General features: G+C 43.1%; 1 protein-coding gene across 2 annotated transcripts in view; it reads left to right on the top strand.

Annotated features, from left to right (window-relative positions):
* NPR3 (natriuretic peptide receptor 3) overlaps positions 1 to 17,387 on the top strand; it is a 78,859-nt gene extending 61,472 nt beyond the window's left edge. Inside the window, exons 4-8 of one of the 2 annotated variants that reach the window (XM_018065682.1) lie at positions 469 to 604; positions 8,024 to 8,118; positions 9,879 to 10,014; positions 14,026 to 14,113; positions 15,117 to 17,387. In XM_018065682.1, coding sequence (XP_017921171.1) covers positions 469 to 604; positions 8,024 to 8,118; positions 9,879 to 10,014; positions 14,026 to 14,113; positions 15,117 to 15,228 — 567 coding nt within the window. In that variant the 3' untranslated portion in view covers positions 15,229 to 17,387. The remainder of the gene's footprint in view (positions 1 to 468; positions 605 to 8,023; positions 8,119 to 9,878; positions 10,015 to 14,025; positions 14,114 to 15,116) is intronic. The other variant, XM_018065683.1, reaches the window with a different exon arrangement.

The raw sequence follows: 18,846 nt of genomic DNA, 5'->3' as shown, positions 1-18,846 counted from the left end.
GCCACCAGGGAAGTATTGAATATGAATGAATGGGTCCCTACTGTCCTTTCAGTTCTGCTTCATATTCAGAGCGTGGAAAGCACAGGGGTTGGTGAGGGTGGAGAAGACCTCAATGGGGAGATGGCTTCAGGTAGAGAGCAGACGTGGGAGTAGAGGGCACATGTTCAGAGGTATTTGTGGGCAAAGGGTTTTGCACCTGGAATACCTAACCTGGCCCACAGGTACATTTTTCTTAACTTCGGTAATATCTTGTCTTTTCTCCAAATTCTCAAATGGGGAAAGGGTTTTCCTGACATAAGCCAGTGCCAGGAAAATTGTAGCCTTTTCTCTGTTAGTTGCTCTTTTGCACACTTCTGCCATTGCCATGGGCTTCGAGCCTAATCTGTTAACCATTTGGATTCTCTCACATTATTCCTGAACGTGAATCATGTGGTGTCTGGGCTCACCCACCTGGACTTTCCTTTCCAGGTGAACATGTTTGTTGAAGGATTCCACGATGCCATCCTCCTCTACGTCCTGGCTTTACGTGAAGTACTCAGAGCTGGTTACAGTAAGAAGGATGGAGGGAAAATTATCCAGCAGACTTGGAACCGAACATTTGAAGGTGAGGATTCAGTCTACAAGGTCACAGCGTTCTGCTGCCAATCAAGTTGCTTTTTTCCTGGTTCTGTTTTTCTCTCTTACAACTATGGGACCTTGCTAGTATCTTAGTTTTCCCAGCTATAAAAGGATAATAAGTCATGATCAACCTACTTCACAGGCTTGTGAAAATTAAATGAGATAAAGCTTATGAAAGTGCTTTGAAATAGGAAGCACCTTCTCGGCCTTTTGGCTGAGATCGCAGACGGTAAAGCGTCTGTCTATGATGTGGAAGACTTGGGTTCAATCCCTGGGTTGGGAAGATTCCCTGGAGAAGGAAATGGCAATCCACTCCAGTACTATTGCCTGGAAAATCCCATGGACAGAGGAGCCTGGTAGGCTACAGTCCATGGGGTCGCAAAAAGTCGGACACGACTGAGCGACTTCATGTTCACATTCACGTTGTCTCCTGATGGCAGCAATTCTGTGCTAAGTCACTTCAGTCATGTCCGACTCTTTGCAATCCCTGGACTGTAGCCCATCTGGCTCCTCTGTCCATGGGATTTTTCCAGGCAAGGCTACAGAAGTGGGTTGCCATGCCCTTCAGGAGATCTTCCTGACCCAGGGATCGAATCCCAGTCTCTCGTGTCTCCTGCTTTGGGGGGTGCGTTCTCTACCTCTTTACCACTAGTGTCACCTGGGAAGCCCCTAGGCTTCTTTATTTTATTTTATTTTCCTAGACTTCTTTAAACTTGTCATGTGCCTCAGTCACAGCAATCAGTTTGTGAAGAGTTCTGTGATCAGTTTTAGAAATTATCCCAGATACACTTTCCTCTGTTCAAAACATCTGGAGGTTTGAGATGATGAGCAGGTCCAGTTGAGCTCTCTGCTTTTAATTTTTGAAATGGTGAATACTGGTTGTTGCTTTCTTAGGAACAGAGGAAGCATAAGAACAACAACAAAAGAAATGGCATGTCATTTCCTCACTCAAGCAATTTTGTTGACATTTAAAAATTGTACAAGAATGAGACTATTCTTGGCTGGAAAGTTAAACACTACAAAAATGTACAAAATGAAAAGTGAAAGTTTTCCTTTCCACCCTAGTCCCCTCTCCCCAATGTAATGGCTATTAAAAATTTCCTATGATTCAGCCTAAAAATATTCTGTGCCTTCTGCCAGCACATATGCATTTGTATATCTTATCTAAAAAATTTACACAAAAGGGTCGTACTAGGAATGCCATTCTTCATCTTAGCTTTTTCACTTGTATGTCAAGCAGAAGAATTTTCCATATGAGTGCTCATAAATTCAGCACATTTTAAAATGATGGTTCCACATTTTTCCACTGTTTGGCTGTACAAGGATTTCTTTACCCAGTCTCCTATTGATGGATACTTCAATTGTCTAGTTTTTGCTATTATGCAAAATATTATCATGAGGTTACACGTCTCGATGAATTTCTGTGAGTACATCCAACAGGGAACATTCTTAGTCATGGCATATCTGGGTCCAAAATTATATTGGTGCCTTTTAAAGTGTGTTGTTGTTCTGTCACTAAGTTGTGTCCAACTCTTTGTGACCCCCATGGACTGCAGCATGCCAGGGTTCCCTGTCCCTCACCATCACCCAGAGTTTGCCCAAGTTCATGTCCATTGAATTGGTGATGCCATCCAACCATCTCATCCTCTGTTGTCCCCTTCTCCTCCTGAAGGAGGGAATGGCAAACCACTAAAGTATATTTGCTGTGAGAACCCCATGAACTGTATAAAAAAGCAAAGTACATTAGATATTGCCAAAGAGCTTCCAGAAAGGTCTACTATCCATATTCTTGCTGATGGTGTATAAAATACTAGTATCCTCTCACGTCAGGTCAGTTCAGTTCAGTTCAGTTGCTCAGTTGTGTCTGACTCTTTGTGACCCCATGAACTGCAGCACGCCAGGCCTCCCTGTCCATCACCAACTCCCGGAGTTCACTCAAACTCATGTCCATTGAGTGGCTGATGCCATCCAACCATCTCATCCTCTGGCGTCCCCTTCTCCTCCTGCCTTCAATCTTCCCCAGCATCAGGGTCTTTTCAAATGAGTCAGTTCTTTGCATCAGGTGGCCAAAGTATTGGAGTTTCAGCTTCAACATCAGTCCTTCCAATGAACACCCAGGTCTGATTTCCTTTAGGATGGACTGGTTGGATCTCCTTGCAGTCCAAGGGACTCTCAAAAGTCTTTTCCAACACCACAGTTGAAAAGCATCAATTCTTTGGTGCTCAGCTTTCTTTATAGTCCAACCCTCACATCCATACATGACTACTGGAGAAATCATAGCCTTGACTAGATGGACCTTTGTTGACAAAGTAATGTCTCTGCTTTTTAATGTGCTGTCTAGGTTGGTCATAACTTTCCTTCCAAGGAGTTAACGTCTTTTAATTTCATGGCTGCAATCACCATCTACAGTGATTTGGGAGCCCCCCCCAAATAAAGTCTGCCACTGTTTCCACTGTTTCCCCATCTATTTGCCATGAAGTGATGGGACCAGATGCCATGATCTTAGTTTTCTGAATGTTGAGCTTTAAACTAACTTTTTCAGTCTCTTCTTTCACTTTCATTAAGAGGCTCTTTAGTTCTTCTTCACTTTCTGCCATAAGGGTGGTGTCCTCTGCATATCTGAGGTTATTGATATTTCTCCCAGCAATCTTGATTCCAGCTTGTGCTTCCTCCAGCCCAGCATTTCTCATGATGTACTCAGCATATAAATTAAATAAGCACGGTGACGATATACAGCTTTGAAACACTCCTTTTCCTATTTGGAACCAGTCTGTTGTTCCATGTCCAGTTCTAACTGTTGCTTCCTGACCTGCCATCTGTCAAAAATGAGCATGAGACTCAATATTAGAACACCCAGTTGCTGGAGCCCTGGGGACATCAGCTTCATATTCACTCACTCTTTCATTCATTCATCAGGTATTCTTGAGCACTTCCTATGTGCCAGGCACTGGGTTAAGGGGCTGATAACTCAGCAGTAAATTAAAGATGTTCCTTGCACTCAGCTGAGCTTCTGTGGAATAAATACACCACTTCAGGGGCTGGAAAGTGAATCAGGTTAAGGGAGATAGAAAGTTATGGGAGGGGGTATAGTAGGGCTACTAATTTAAATAGAGTTCAGCTAAGGTCTCTCTGACAAGTGGCAGTTGGGTGCAGACCTCAGGGAACTGAGATATATGATGCAGCTATTTAGGAGAGAATAGTCCAGAGGCAGCAGCAGACGCAGAGACCCTGAGTGTAGCTGGGGGACAGTGGTGAATATCCTGGAAGAGCCTGTGGGCCTGTGTGGCTAAAGCAGTATGGGAGTTGCAGTGTGAAGTGAGCCAGAGACAGTGTCAAGTAGGACCAGACCCTGTGGGCCTGAAAGCTGCATTGAGGACCTTGAATGAGATGGAAGCCGCCAGAGGGTGTCAAGGGAAACAGGATCTGTCTTGAGTCTTTAAAAGGGAGCCCTCTGGGATCTGTGTAGAAAATAAACTGTAGGGTGTGTACAAATGTGAGAGTTGGACCATAAAGAAGGCTGAGCACTGAAGAATTGATGCTTTCAAATTGTGGTGCTGGAGAAGACTCTTGAGAGTACCATCACGGAGATCAAACCAGTCAATCCTAAAGGAAATCAACCCTGAATATTCGTTGGAAGGACTGATGCTGAGGCTTCAATACTTTGTCCACCTGATGTGAAAAGCCAAGTCATTGGAAAAGATCCTGATGCTGGGAAAGATTGATGGCAAGAGGAGAGGAGGGTGACAGAGGATGAGATAGCTGGATGGCATCACTGACTCAATGGACATGAGTTTGAGCAAACTCAGGGAGATAGTGAAGGACAGGGAAGCCTGGTGTGCTGCAGTTCATGGGGTCACAAAGAGTAGGACACGATTTAGCAACTGAACAATAACAATGCCGATGGATATCATCTGAGGACCACTGACATACAGGTCACTAACCAGGTCAGAAAACCAGCATCCTAGCGACTGACTGTCACCTCAGTCCTTTCATTTTCTCCTTGGTCACCTGTACCAAGAGGGGTTGGATCAGCCGATGACTGACAAAGGCCCTTTGAGTTCTGCATCATGCCAACAATTTGAGCCGTTGAATGTACTGGGGCTGTGCCTATCTGCCTTACCAAGATTAGGTTCATACTGTGTTGATCACTTAGGACTCTCCTCTACTCCTCTGCCTCACCTTGTCCTTGGTCATTAGAAAGGGTAAGATGGGATAGAGGGGTCAGGTTCCAGCGAGAATTGTCTGGGCAGTAGCTATGGTGACAGTTGGTGGATTTCATTTCTCCTCACTAGTTTAAGTAGATGCCACATCTTACTGTAACCCAGAGTGGCATCTGCTTTAACTTTGAACAGATTGTAGGATGTGAACAAATCAAATAACCCTTCAGGGTTGTCTTGCTTGACCTCTGACAGCTTTAGCTGAGGAGCTGAAGTCAAATGGGATCAGTCAGGGGTCATATTAGGACAGAATCAAATTTCCCAGAAGTTGTGTCCCATGCCCTGAGAGCTGGCATGTGTGGATACAATCTTGGTAGGCCACATCCCGTTCCTAGCTCTTCCTCTCTGCATGGTGTGGTCATTTGCTCTTGGTCTTCTAAGGGAGGTTGTTAAGGGAAGGGCAGGTGCCCATGATGGCTGGAACTCAGTTTTGCATAAAGGGCATGGACTAAATTTCCTGTGGGCCAATCTGAGGCTTCCATTCTAGAGCTCGGTCTACACAGGCAATACTAAATGAGTCCCAGAATAATCAACTGTATAGTTCAGTCCAAACTTAGAATCTCATCTGTCCAATGTAAAGATAACTGAAGCCAAGCTAAGTGTTGACCTTGAATTGTTTGGGGAGCTCGTTCTATTTGCTAAACAATGATCAACCTGAGGGTAAACCCCCAAAGAACTATAAAAAAATCCCTAACTGTTCTAAAATTAAGAACAATTAAAATTTTAATAGTCACTGTAAGTGACCACTAAGTTGTCAAGGGAAAAATACTCTGGATGTTATTTGACAAATTTGGATTTTATTACCATGAAACTTATGACCGACTCTCAAGACTTTCAATAAATGGCCTGGGAAGAAGCTGAATTTCCTCACTGTGGGAGAGGTCAGGGTGACAAGGTAAATAGGACTGTGGCTCAAACCCTGAGCTCCACTGCAGGCCAATAGAAAGGAGGGTAGAAAGTCTAATTACTTATGTACAGGAAAATTCTGCTGTCAGCCTGACGCTCTCACCTTATGTATAATACTCTTAGGTGAAATCTCACTTGCTAATTGGCCACCCTGAGGGTTCACACCCCATTTCTTGGCAGAACTGTAATAGCTTAAAGTGTAATGAGGTCTTGGATTACTAGGACCACCTTGTCTTACAAAATACTCTGCAAAACACTTAGCAGAACACACCATCATAAACACCTCCAAACAGAACGGCATATGGTTTTAGACAGCCAGTATGTTTGGAGATACATCTGTATCTATTTTTCAGTGACATTTATTACTTAAAAGTTGTATAGACTGTCAAGGATAAGCTAGCTTGAGATACGTGTATCCTCTGTAAGCAGTCTCTATTAAGAAGACAAAAAAAAAAAAAAAAAAAAAAAAGGATGAATAGTAGCTCCATTCTGTTTCCGGCAAAGTAGACCAAAGTCTGGAAAAATCAGAGGGCCTTCAAACCACAACCCAGAGGAGAGCAAACCCAAATACTTGCTCTCTCCAAACCACACTAGAGGATGGAACTTTCCCTTGGGACTCCTTTTCCCAGACATTCATTTTATTTCCGGTGAGAACCAAATCAATAGAGACCCCAATTAAGAACTATACTGAACTCTGGCACAGTTTAAAATGAAAGAAAACAAATACTTAGGATGTGGCTGACACATATATTCTCTTACTTAGTTAAGGAAAATGACAATATAGACATATTGAATATCAGCTGATCATATATACATGTTCGCTTTTATTGATTAGCTTCTGTAAGCCACCATTGCTAGCCTAAGCAAGCCTAACCCTTTGTGTGGCACTCTGGGCCCTCCACGCTCTGGTCTCCCTGCTCCAAGTTTAGAGCTCACTGTTCCCTTCCATACACATGGGCCACCTCCCCTCAAACCCCTCTGACCCCTGATTCCTTTCAGCTTTTGTGCCTTTGTAAATACTTGCAAGGCTGCCTTTCTGCCTAGAACACTCCCACACCCTGCTGGCTGCTTGTCCAAATTGGAGGCTTCACCAACATGTCTACTGAAGGCCTGTTCTTCTACTGGGTCCTCTGCGAGTCTCCAGCTAGATGTTCCAGCCCGTGCCCTGAATGGTGTGGACGCCATCCTAGGTCCTCTCCCAGATTCCAGGCATAGCGATAGTAATAACAAAAGAAGAAAACAACTGACTTCTCTGAAACCCACAAGTACTTTACCTGTGTTAGCTCCTTTAATCTTTTCAGCAGCCTCTTGGCAGAGAGGTACTATCCTGCTTTTTTTCCAGTTCTGGAGACTGGGGCTCAGAGGTCTAAATCCTTGCCCAAGGTCACAGAGCTAGGAAATGTGAAAGCTGGGACTCAGATGCAGGTGGTCAGATTCCCGCACCAACAAGATAAATTCCTAGTCCAGGCTGCTTTTCTCTTGAGCAGACATTGTGTCCGGTTCATCTTTGCTTCTGCTGCAATATTGAATTCAGCCCCTAGTAACTGCTGGATAAACAGTGAATGATTTATTGTATCTATAGGAGATGATGAGTGTTAACTAAACTCATTTCACAATATTTTTGTCAAACCTTTATGATGGACTCTTGAAACTTACACAGTGAGATACATCGATTATATCTCAATTTAACTGGAAAACAAAAATAAAGCCTCTCAAAGAATGGATGCATGAACACAAGTGGGATAAACTAGCTCTTCTTTGGTTCTTGGCTCCCATGATGTGTGAAGCAGGCCCTCTGCTCTCCTGTGCATTCAAGGAGCCCACACGGAAGCACATTCATTGAATCCTGGCCCTGGAACAGGTTTTCCTTTATAATGTTTGCCCAGTGATAATGTGAACCCATGGCAAGTCTAGGAACGTGCTACAACTCTGCTTCTTACTCTGAATTTAAAAAAAATTAATACAAAACTCTGGGATAAGCATACTGCTTTCAGGATTAGCCTTAGCCTTTTTTTTTTTTTTCTTTAACATATTCCCCAAAAAAGGTCATTTGTTTCTTTTTCTTTTCATTTTTAAATGGAGAAATGTTAAGAATTTAGGAATGCAGACACAGATGAAATTACAATGTCTTTCTAAATGCCAACAAAAATGCTCCGAGTCTGATGAGATTCCCTGTGGCATAAGTTTGTTTAAAAAATCCTGTCAATTCATTTTCTTGTTTTTGTTGGCAGACAGAGGTATTTTAAATAACCAACTGGAGCTCCTTGCATCTCATCTTCTAGGTATTGCTGGGCAGGTGTCCATAGATGCCAACGGAGACCGGTATGGGGATTTCTCCGTGATCGCCATGACCGACACAGAAGCGGGCACCCAGGAGGTAAGCAGATAGGACCTCTACCCTAGCCTCCTCTGCTTATTGAGATTCCAAGGAATGTATTTGTCCTGGTATCCAAACAGCTGCCCCCAAAGCAGCCTCCAAATAAAAATGAGCTGAACACCGGGAGTTTCTTAGTGAGAGGATTTCCTTCTGGCTGAGGGTATCAGGGAAGGCTTTAGGAAGTGGTTCCTTGTTTATCCTAAGTGGGGACATCCTACCTTTCAAGTGGCTGAGAATCACACCTCAGCCCTAAGATGCAGGACGGCATCATCGGATGAGAGACTTAAAGTGAATTTGTGTATTTATTTTCTCCCTTAAAATTTGAAAAAAAAAAAAAAATTTTTTTTTTTTTTTTGGTCAGGGAGTGATTACAAACTGGACCATGCATTAGTATGTCAAAGGATGATGGAGTTTCAGGATAGCATCACTAGAAAGAAAAGGGTGCCCTGGACATAGAGATCTGACACTTACTGGGGTACGAGCTCTCTGCCTCAACTTCCTTGGCTGTTAACAAGGAGATAATCCTATCTCTCTTGCTGACCTCACATGGTGATCACGAGCACCAGATGAAATGGAACCTGGAGAAGTATTATATAAATTTTGCATGGTAAATATATAGATAAAGAGGATGTGCATCCACCGTGTTTGAGGTCAGATGATGCAGTTCCGTCTTTAATTCTCTGATGGCTCTCACCCAGGGTTGATGACCGCTGTCACACTTCCCGTGACCTGGCATGAAGGACTCGCTGTTCTTCTCTTTGTCCATCGGACCTGGCCTCTGTGGGAGGGGTCAGGCCACCAGGATCTGTATTGGCTACCTTTGCTGTAAGATTATTTTACCCTCGACGATCTGAGTCTCATGTATATTCCAGTCTCTCCTCTATAGAAAGTGGCTAGTAACAGTCTATAATAGAGAGGGTCATGGTGAGGACTCAGGCGTGAGTGAGTGTAAAGTGCTTGGTACATGCCAATGACTGTTGGAGTTTGGTGATTACCTAGAATTCTTTTCATTCCAACACGAGAGCCTGTGGGGCCTCTTTCAGGAGAGAGAAGGCAGGGGGTGTCACCATCCCCCAGGAGCAGGGTGCCACTGTCGAGACAGTAGGGAGGTGGATCCTGAGAACCTGGGTGCAAAGGTAGTGCTAGATCAGGGATCGGTAGCTGATGAAACAGTTGTTTAAACCAGAAGCTGAGGGTAACCCTTGAACTGAGCCATAAAAGGATACGGATTTTTCAGAGGCCACAGGAACTAACTGAAAAGGGTTCAACTTGGAGGTGGGGTGCAAATAGGATGTGTTCAACAGAGGAGAAGGTAACCCTCAAAGTCAAGATGGAGAAGAGCCTTCGAACCAGAGGAAGGTGAAGTGGAAGGTTCCTAAAGAGGCTCTCTGATGCTTGAATTCTGTGTCAGGCTTCACTGTCCCGGGAATAAGATGGGTCGTGAACTCCGTCTTCCTGGAACAAACTGGGACCTGACGGACGGCTGACCTGCAGGCGGCAGGGGCACCACTCTCTCCCAGGAGCAAGGGGAAAGCCATACCTTCCGAGGTTACTGCTTTCTGTATAACCACCTTCCCCGCCATGGGGAGCCTGTGCTTTCTAAATTATGCTCACTTTACAAGCACTGTTGGCACCTTGATTTACAAAGATTTCAGAAACACACTATTGTAGTCAGCCTGGAGGGTCTGGGGGCCTACTCCGGGCCTCCTTTGCAGAGAACTTCGACCTTTCAGTTTGTGCATTTCTTTTCTTTTATATAGGTTATTGGTGATTACTTTGGAAAAGAAGGTCGTTTTGAAATGCGGCCAAATGTCAAATATCCTTGGGGACCTTTAAAACTGAGAATAGATGAAACCAGAATGGTGGAGCACACGAACAGCTCTCCTTGCAAAGCATGTAAGTTTAGAGACTTAATTCGCTCTGTGTTTCATCATCTGCAGTATCCATATAACACAGGCGTCATTCAGTGGCTCCTGTTCTGAAAGAACAGATTTCTGTCTCTGATGTGGTAAAATCCATAACAGTTCACAAACTGGTATCCAGCTCCATCAGAGGCTTCTAGGTCCTTCTTCCCTTCTATCTTTTTACAAGATGGTAGAAGGTATCTTCCTATTTTTACATCTCTTACCATAATATGTTATTATTTGAGGTTTTATACTTTTAGCAAAAATTAAAATATCAAATACTAAATGTCACTCACTATTCATCTGTTGTTTCAGAGTTTGTATTTATTCTCTTACCCACCCATAACCAGACAATGTTCCTTAGACACCTAAAAATTTACAAATTAGCAAGTAAATGTAAAATATGTTATTTATGAGTAGCCTTGTCATAAATGTAGAAGCAAGTGGAGGTTCTTATAAGAAGCTTACAAACAGGAAAGTGGTTGGAAATCATTGCTGTAGAAAGACACTTTGATAAGCAAAGTGGGAGAATTAAGTGAGTATCGACCTTTCAGGGAAGTGGTTCACTTTAATATCTGGTGGCTTGGACAGTAAAGAATCTGCCTGTGATGAGGGAGACCTGGGTTCGATCCCTGGGTCAGGAAGATCCCTTGGAGGAGGGCATGGTAATCCACTCCAGTATTCTTGCCTGTTGAATCTCCATGGACAGAAGAGCCTGGCAGACTACAGTCCATGGGGTCACAAAGAGTTGGACAGGACTGAGAGACTTTCACTCACTCACTCATTCACTCACTCACTCGTGTGCTCGTTATGTTTTTGGAACAGTCTTCAAACTGCGATGTATCTGTGTATACGCAATAAGTGGATAGGCATAAATATGTTAAGAACACAGTCTCTGGAGTTATTGGGCCTGGATTTGAAATCCCATCGTGGTCACTTACTGTGACTTCAGGATCATTTCTTCATTTCTTTAAGCCTCAGTTTTCTCATAAGTAAAATTAAAGAAATGTACCCAACTCTCAGGAATGCTTTGAGGATTAAATACAAGACTGTGTTAAAGACTGTATCCTAAACTCCTTCTACACAAGCTAGCTATTTATCATTTTTATGTAACATCTGGGACACTACAGAACTGATTATTTCAAATTGTTACATTTTCACAAAGCTATATAAGACATTTTGACATGAAACTCTGGCTTTGGTGAGAGAACATCTAAAAACAGAACATTAACCCAATAGATTTTTTACCAAATTTCCCAGCACTTGGAAGTGTCATCATCCATCTGTGAAAATGAGAAGAGCCAGCTCAGTCCCATGGTCCAGGTGGTTGTCCTCTCTGGCAGGAAACTCAAAACAATGTGCATAGATCTGAAAACTTCAGTTTCAGTTGTTTTTAAATCCTTCTCAAACCTGCTCTGTTCCCATTGTGCTCACTGTTTTTGTAACAGTTTGTTCATCTAGTATTTTCTTAAGTGCTTTTAAGCTTTGCACTTGGTAAAAAAAAACACCATGTGAAATCACCAGCACCACTGCCACTACCACCACGACCACTGCCATCACCATCATGACCACCACCACCACGAGTACCACCACTGCTACCATCATCATGACCATGACCACCATCACTGCCACCACCATGATGACCGTGATCACCACCACCACTATGCCATCACTGTCACCACCACCACCACCATGACCACCACCTCTACCATCACCATGACCATGACCACCATTACCACCATGCCATCACTGTCACCACCACCACCATGACCACCACCATCATGACCACCACTGCTACCATCACCATGACCATGACCACCACCACCACCATGCCATCACTGTCACCACCACCACAACCATCACCACCATGACCACCACCACCATAACCACCATCACAATGACCACCACTGCTACCATCACCATGATCATGACCACCACCACTGCCACCACCATGATGACCATGATCACCACCACCACCATGCCATCACTGTCACCACCACCACCACCATGACCACCACCACCGCGACCACCACTGCTACCATCACCATGACCATGACCACTACCACCACCATTCCATCACTGTCACCACCACCACCATAACCACCACCACCACGACCACCACCATCATGACCATCACCACCATGACCACCATCACCATGACCACCACTGCTACCATGACCACCACTGCTACCATGACCACCACTGCTACCATCACCATGACCATGACCACCACCACCACCATAACCACCACCACCACGACCAGCACCATCATGACCACCACCACCACAACCACCACTGCTACCATCACCATGACCATGACCACTACCACTGCCACCACCATGAACCACCACCATGACACCATGATCACCACCACCACCATGCCATCACTGTCACCACCACCACCACGACCACCACCACCATGACCACCACCACCATGACCAACACTGCTACCATCACCATGACCATGACCACTACCACCACCATGCCATCACTGTCACCACCACCACCATAACCACCACCATGACCACCACTGCTACCATCATCATGACCATGACCACTACCACTGCCACCACCATGATGACCATGATCACCACCGCCACCATGCCATCACTGTCACCACCACCACCATGACCACTACTGCTACCATCACCATGACCATGACCACTACCACCACCATGCCATCATTGTCACCACCACCACCATAACCACCACCACCACGACCACCACCACCATGACCACCATCACCATGACCATCACTGCTACCATCACCATGACCATGACCGCTACCACTGCCACCACCATGACGCCATGATCACCACCGCCACCATGCCATCACTGTCACCACCACCACCACGACCACCACCATCATGACCACCACCTCCACAACCACCACTGCTACCATCACCATGACCATGACCACTACCACTGCCACCACCATGATGCCATGATCACCACCGCCACCATGCCATCACTGTCACCACCACCACCACCATGACCACCACCACCACGACCACCACCACCATGACCACCACTGCTACCATCACCATGACCATGACTACCACCACTGCCACCACCACAACAACCATGACCACCACCACCACCAGGCCATCACTGTCACCACCACCACCAAAACCACCACCACCATGACTACCACCACCATGACCACCACTGCTACCATGACCACCACTGCTACCATCACCATGACCATGACCACCACTGCCACCACCATGACAACCATGACAATCATTACCATCATGCCAACACTGTCACCATCACCACCAAAACCACCACCACCATGACCACCACCACCACCATGACCACCACCACTGCCATCACCGTGACCATGACCACCATCACCACCATGCCATCACTGTCACCACTGCCACCACCACCACCATGACCACCACCACTACCATCACCATGACCATGACCACCATGACCACCATGCCATCACTGTCACCACCACCACCATAACCACCACCACCATGACCACCACCACCATGACCACAACCACCACCACCACCATGACCACCACTGCTACCATCACCAAGACTGTGACCACCACCGCCACCATGCCATCACTGTCACCACCACCATGACCACCACCACCATGACCACCACTGCTACGATCACCATGACCATGATCACCACCGCCACCATGCCATCACTGTCACCACCACCATGACCACCACTGCTACCATCACCATGACCATGATCACCACCGCCACCATGCCATCACTGTCACCACCACCATGACCACCACCACCACCATGACCACCGCCACCACCACCACCAATACGACCACCGCCATCACAACAACAATGAACAGGATTGCCTAGAAAAACTTTCTTAAAAAGAAAGGAAAATTGGAAAATTTGCCTCAAGTGGTAAACCACAAAATATCTTCTAATGAATGAAAAATTTCAATGAATAAAAAGTCAGAGTGAGGCATTTCTAGCTGTTTTTCAAAATGAACTCAGATTATCTATGTTTCTTTCTCAAGCAGGTGGCCTAGAAGAATCAGCGGTGACAGGAATTGTTGTGGGGGCCTTACTAGGAGCTGGTTTGCTAATGGCCTTCTACTTCTTCAGGTTAGGACTGCTTTATAAAGTTTTAAAATTTACTCTCCTTAATTTCCTGTCATTTGCCTTTGCACGATCCTCCTTGTGACTTGTCTATATCTTGCTCTTACCCAAAAAGCAAGGTAGTGAAAAGAGCTAAACCTTCCACTGGTGTGACTCTGGTTTGGTGGTCAGGGGGTTAGCATACCAGGCAGTGGATCAGGGTTTCTACTGTATCCCACTGTGTGCCACAGAGCCATTGCAATCTTTTGCTCACAAATATTCTGACCTGAATTCCTTCCACCCACCACATGCATAAGTGGAGACAGAATCTCGACAAAGGGGAAATCAACTTCCCCAGTCTCAGGCTTCCTCCAATTTAGGAATACGTGGTGAGTTTACTTTCTCTAGAGAAGGAAGTGACTCTGAGCAGTCTGTACTCTCAGGAGGTCTATGCTCAGTCTTTGGGAGCCCACATGCTTCGTAACCACTGTGGTTAAGCCCCGAGTCTTATAAACTTGTAATATTTATGTGTGTTCAAGATACTGATAGTTTCACCTCTTGAGTGCTGTCCATTCCTTTGCAATCTTTGGGGATTGAGTTTGAGGCTTATTAAGTCATTGGACCATGAATTTTTCATTTCTGCATGGCTGTGTAACTCTGGGTGTGTATGAGTCTTTGTGGGAACAATTGCATTCCTGTATACTTCATCTGATCTTTATCTAGGGCATATCCTGGGAGCTGAGGGGTGTAATGTGGCAGAACAGACAGGACTTAACCCGCGAGGCACCCAGGGAAGAACGGGAAGGCTTGTTCTATGGTATTGGGAAAGCAGGCCAACTTTCCTCCTTGAATAAGGGCAGTATGCCTTGGGGCATCCCACTTTAATCTCTGACTATGGCTTCATATTCTGTCACTTCTCATTTATCAACCCAAACCCAGATGTCCCTTGAGGGCATTCTTTGTAAGAGAAACCATAGTATTTTGTAGCCAAGTGAGGTTTTATTACTACATTCACTTTCCCTCTACCCAGGAAGAAATACAGAATAACCATTGAGAGGCGAAACCATCAAGAAGAAAGCAACGTTGGAAAACATCGGGAGTTACGGGAAGATTCCATCCGATCCCACTTTTCGGTGGCTTAAAAGGAAGCCTGTTCTTTTGGCTTGAGATTCTTTAAGGAGATATATGGGATGAAAGACATCAATGGAATAGAAGGGGTGCTCTTGAAAAGCTCATTCTTTTAAGCTGTTAGTCATTTTGTTATAAAATTTCTTTAGAAGCTCAGGAACAATTATTAATCACCATATGCCTGCTGGCCTCTCATCTCATGACAAACAAATACAAGAATATAACATCACTGCTAAATGTTGATACTGTTTCAAGGGCATATGACTAGATTTATGTTCTGAAAGTCTGAGGTCTCCATATCTTGATGGCGTTTGGGGGCATTTTACACAAGGCTATAAAATGTGTTTTACTTAAGTGAGATGTTTTATAGCTAGAATAAAATCATTTTTACATGTAGGATATTATTGAAAAGAATTTAACCCCATGAAGAAGAAAATGTAATGAAAATCTCAAGGTTGAAAATGCAGCATTCCTCTCTCTAGAGCTGGTGGAGGGATCTGAGGTCAAGGACTGCTCTAACTGATGTGTGCATTCAGATCCTGACTTTATGTCTTGAAAAAGAATTTCCCCCACCTCTTTCAGTGTCTTGTAAGAATTACTCTGGAAAGTTGTAACTATGAATGAGATAAGAGGATTTATGCAGAAAAAGCAAACCTAAACTATTTCATTTTTTAAAATATGAAAAACCCTATTTCACACTAACATTTTATTTTTTAAGTATTTTAATCTTATATTTTGCTATTAGAAAATGTGTCTATTTTTTCATTTTGAAGATTAAATTTCACTTATATTTTAAAAAAACATGGGTAATGTGTACAGCAAACCAATAATGATGAAAGATGCCTCTCTTTTTTTTTCCTCCCTGTTTCCCTCTTCCCTGTGGCCATAGCCCAATACAAATTGCTGCTTTAACTACAGAGATCTAGAAATGTATTCAGATTGTAGACTCTACAGGAATACATCAATTTACTTGTTTTAAATGCAAGCTATTTTAGGGATAGTCTCCTTTCAGTTCTGGCCAAATGATGAGTATCAGGATCAAGGATGAAATTTATTAGAATTAAGTCAGGTTTTATAAAGGGAGGCAACCTTTTTTTCTCAAGAAGAACTTTATAGAGAGTTAGAACTTGGCAGTATGCATAGAAATGATAATTTAATAAATGACATTTTACCAAAATTGACAATTATGATTTTGGTTAAAAGAGGGAATCTAAACAGCTACTATGTTCCCTTTTAGTAAACACCACAGAACTTTGCAGACATCCACTAATAACTTGTGTAACAGGGGTTGGGTATGGATATCAGGAATTGGTCAAGGTTGAATAATTATTTGCCGAATCTCAACTTTGCACCTAGTACTCTGTGTATAGGTTTAAGCTTAGGCTGCCACTTTCATGTATAATTTGTGGAGAAAACAGACAGTGAGGGAAGAATGGGAAGTTGTCAGATCAGTGTACTATCTTATAATGATGTTATGAAGGTCTTTCCTCAATAATGTTTTGAGCATCTGGAAAATAGTGTTAAAGATTATCTTAATGTCTATAAAAGACCATCTACAGGAGGAAAATAGGACAGCTTAAGAAAATAGGAGAGTACAGAAATTGGAGCCATTCCTAGGTAGTGATGGAAGTTGTGGTTTACACTGGTAGTGGAGGTGGAGGTGGGGCATGTGAGAGCTGCGTGTCCTGGAAGCTGGCCTGAGCTTGCTTCCCTGGGGGCGTCCGTCTCTTCTATTTCAGCTAGTCACAGTGAATGGATTATTTCCGTGTAAGGCACATCTCCCCATATTGTTTAAAAATGGAATGCATGCAGCTGGAGAACGTGATAAAATGATGAACTCTGATCAACTGAAAGAGCTATGTTGTAGCTCTCCATGCTGAGTGCAGTGGAAAAAGAGCTGAAATCAAAACAGGAGGGAAAAAGAAGGCAAGAGAGGCCAGCTCCAGAAATTCTAACATAGGAAGAGAGCTTGGGAAGTGAAATCCAGGAAAGCAAAGTGTGTAGCATCTCAGGACCGCTCAACATGAGAACAGAATGGAAGGGTTGCATCTGTCTTATTTTTGTGAATTGAGAGTTTATTTCTCTCTATTTTTATTTTTCAGTGGTATTTTCCATATATTTTAGAAGTACTCATTTTCTATTATCTTGTTTGTAAAAAAACATTTAAATTTGAGCCTATGTACTTATTACAGGGAAAAAACTCTCTACCTGGTTGCAGTCTTTGGGCGGAAACATTTCTAACCTTTCTAGAATTTTTATAGGGGTGATTAATTTTTTTTATTTTTTAAATTATGAAAGCATGATAACACATTTATAGGTGACTTGGAAAATACAGAACAAAGTTACATGTACTTCCACTATACAATTATTTTTTAAGTAGATAAATTAAGATTTTTAGTTGGAGTTTCAATATCAAATTCTCAAAAATTAGTAGAATGAATATACAGAGAAGTAGGTGGATATAGTAGACCTGAAAAGCACTATGAACCAATTTTACATAATTAAGATTTATACAATTTTCACACAACAGTAGGGTACAAATTCTATTCAAGTTCCCATAGACTATATACTAGGAGACATTGGAACACAGCCAGGGACATAAGACCAGGTGCAAAAATTTGATGGTCTAGAGATACTGGAATCATGCAGAATGTTCTCTTGTTAGAGAACAATATCATGTTAGAGATCAATTATGTTAGAGATCAATATCAAAAAATATTTGAATATAACAACTCTAGTATTTTTAAAGCAGATATCTTTTATTTCTATTTCAGGTAGAAGAATCGTAGTAAACTTAGTATTATGATTCCCACATAAAACCTTAAAAGTTTTAAAGGATAATTTAGTCTTTTAAAAGTAGTAGAGCCAATCATGAGATTTATGATTTGTGGATGCCATTCTCTTCCAATCTTAAAGTAGTTCTACAGTTCTTGAGGTTGATTGCTTATTTACATGTCTGCTGTCTATCCTTTCTTCCTTGAAATTGTCATATAAGTTATAAAACCCTATCAAATTTTGAAAAGTTGGAAAACCTTTTCTAAAGCTGTAGGTGTTTGGCTCAAGTTTACCCTGGTTTAAGACTTCTGGAGATTTACAACTCAGGATTCAATTTTCTAACTGCTAACATCTTTGACAACTAGTCACTCATACTTTGCCAGTAGCCGCATAACATATGGTAAGATAAACAAGACTTTAGTTGTTGAATCATTTTATAAATTATTACCCTGAAATCCAGGGTGTTCAGATTCCAAAAGGGGATACTTTTCAGTATTTTTTCATCAGGTCTAACATAAGTTGACCCCAATACAGGTCAAAATGAGTATATACCTTTAGTGTATTGACTCTTGGTACTGGAAATAAGTCTAGGTTTTCATGGTCATCATCATCGTTTTAGATTTTTTTCTTTGCTGGACTCAGAAATAAAAGCTTCCTCTAAACGATCACTTCTATCTGGGAAGAACTTCCTGTATAGAGTGTGTATCTGCCCCCACAGGTTCCCCGACGAAATCCATGTAAACACTCATTTGTCAAAAGAACCATTAGCTTGTCCTTTCCTGAACTACAAACATAGTTCTGCAGGCTTTAAAATGGTTCTTGACTCTTCAGGGAAGGGAGAAACATATGGAAAGTTG

This window comes from Capra hircus, chromosome 20 (genome assembly GCF_001704415.2).
Source record: "Capra hircus breed San Clemente chromosome 20, ASM170441v1, whole genome shotgun sequence".
NCBI classification, from domain to species: Eukaryota; Metazoa; Chordata; class Mammalia; order Artiodactyla; family Bovidae; genus Capra; species Capra hircus.
Note: the sequence above shows the minus strand (reverse complement) of the source record. Positions and strands in the feature narration are given on the sequence as shown.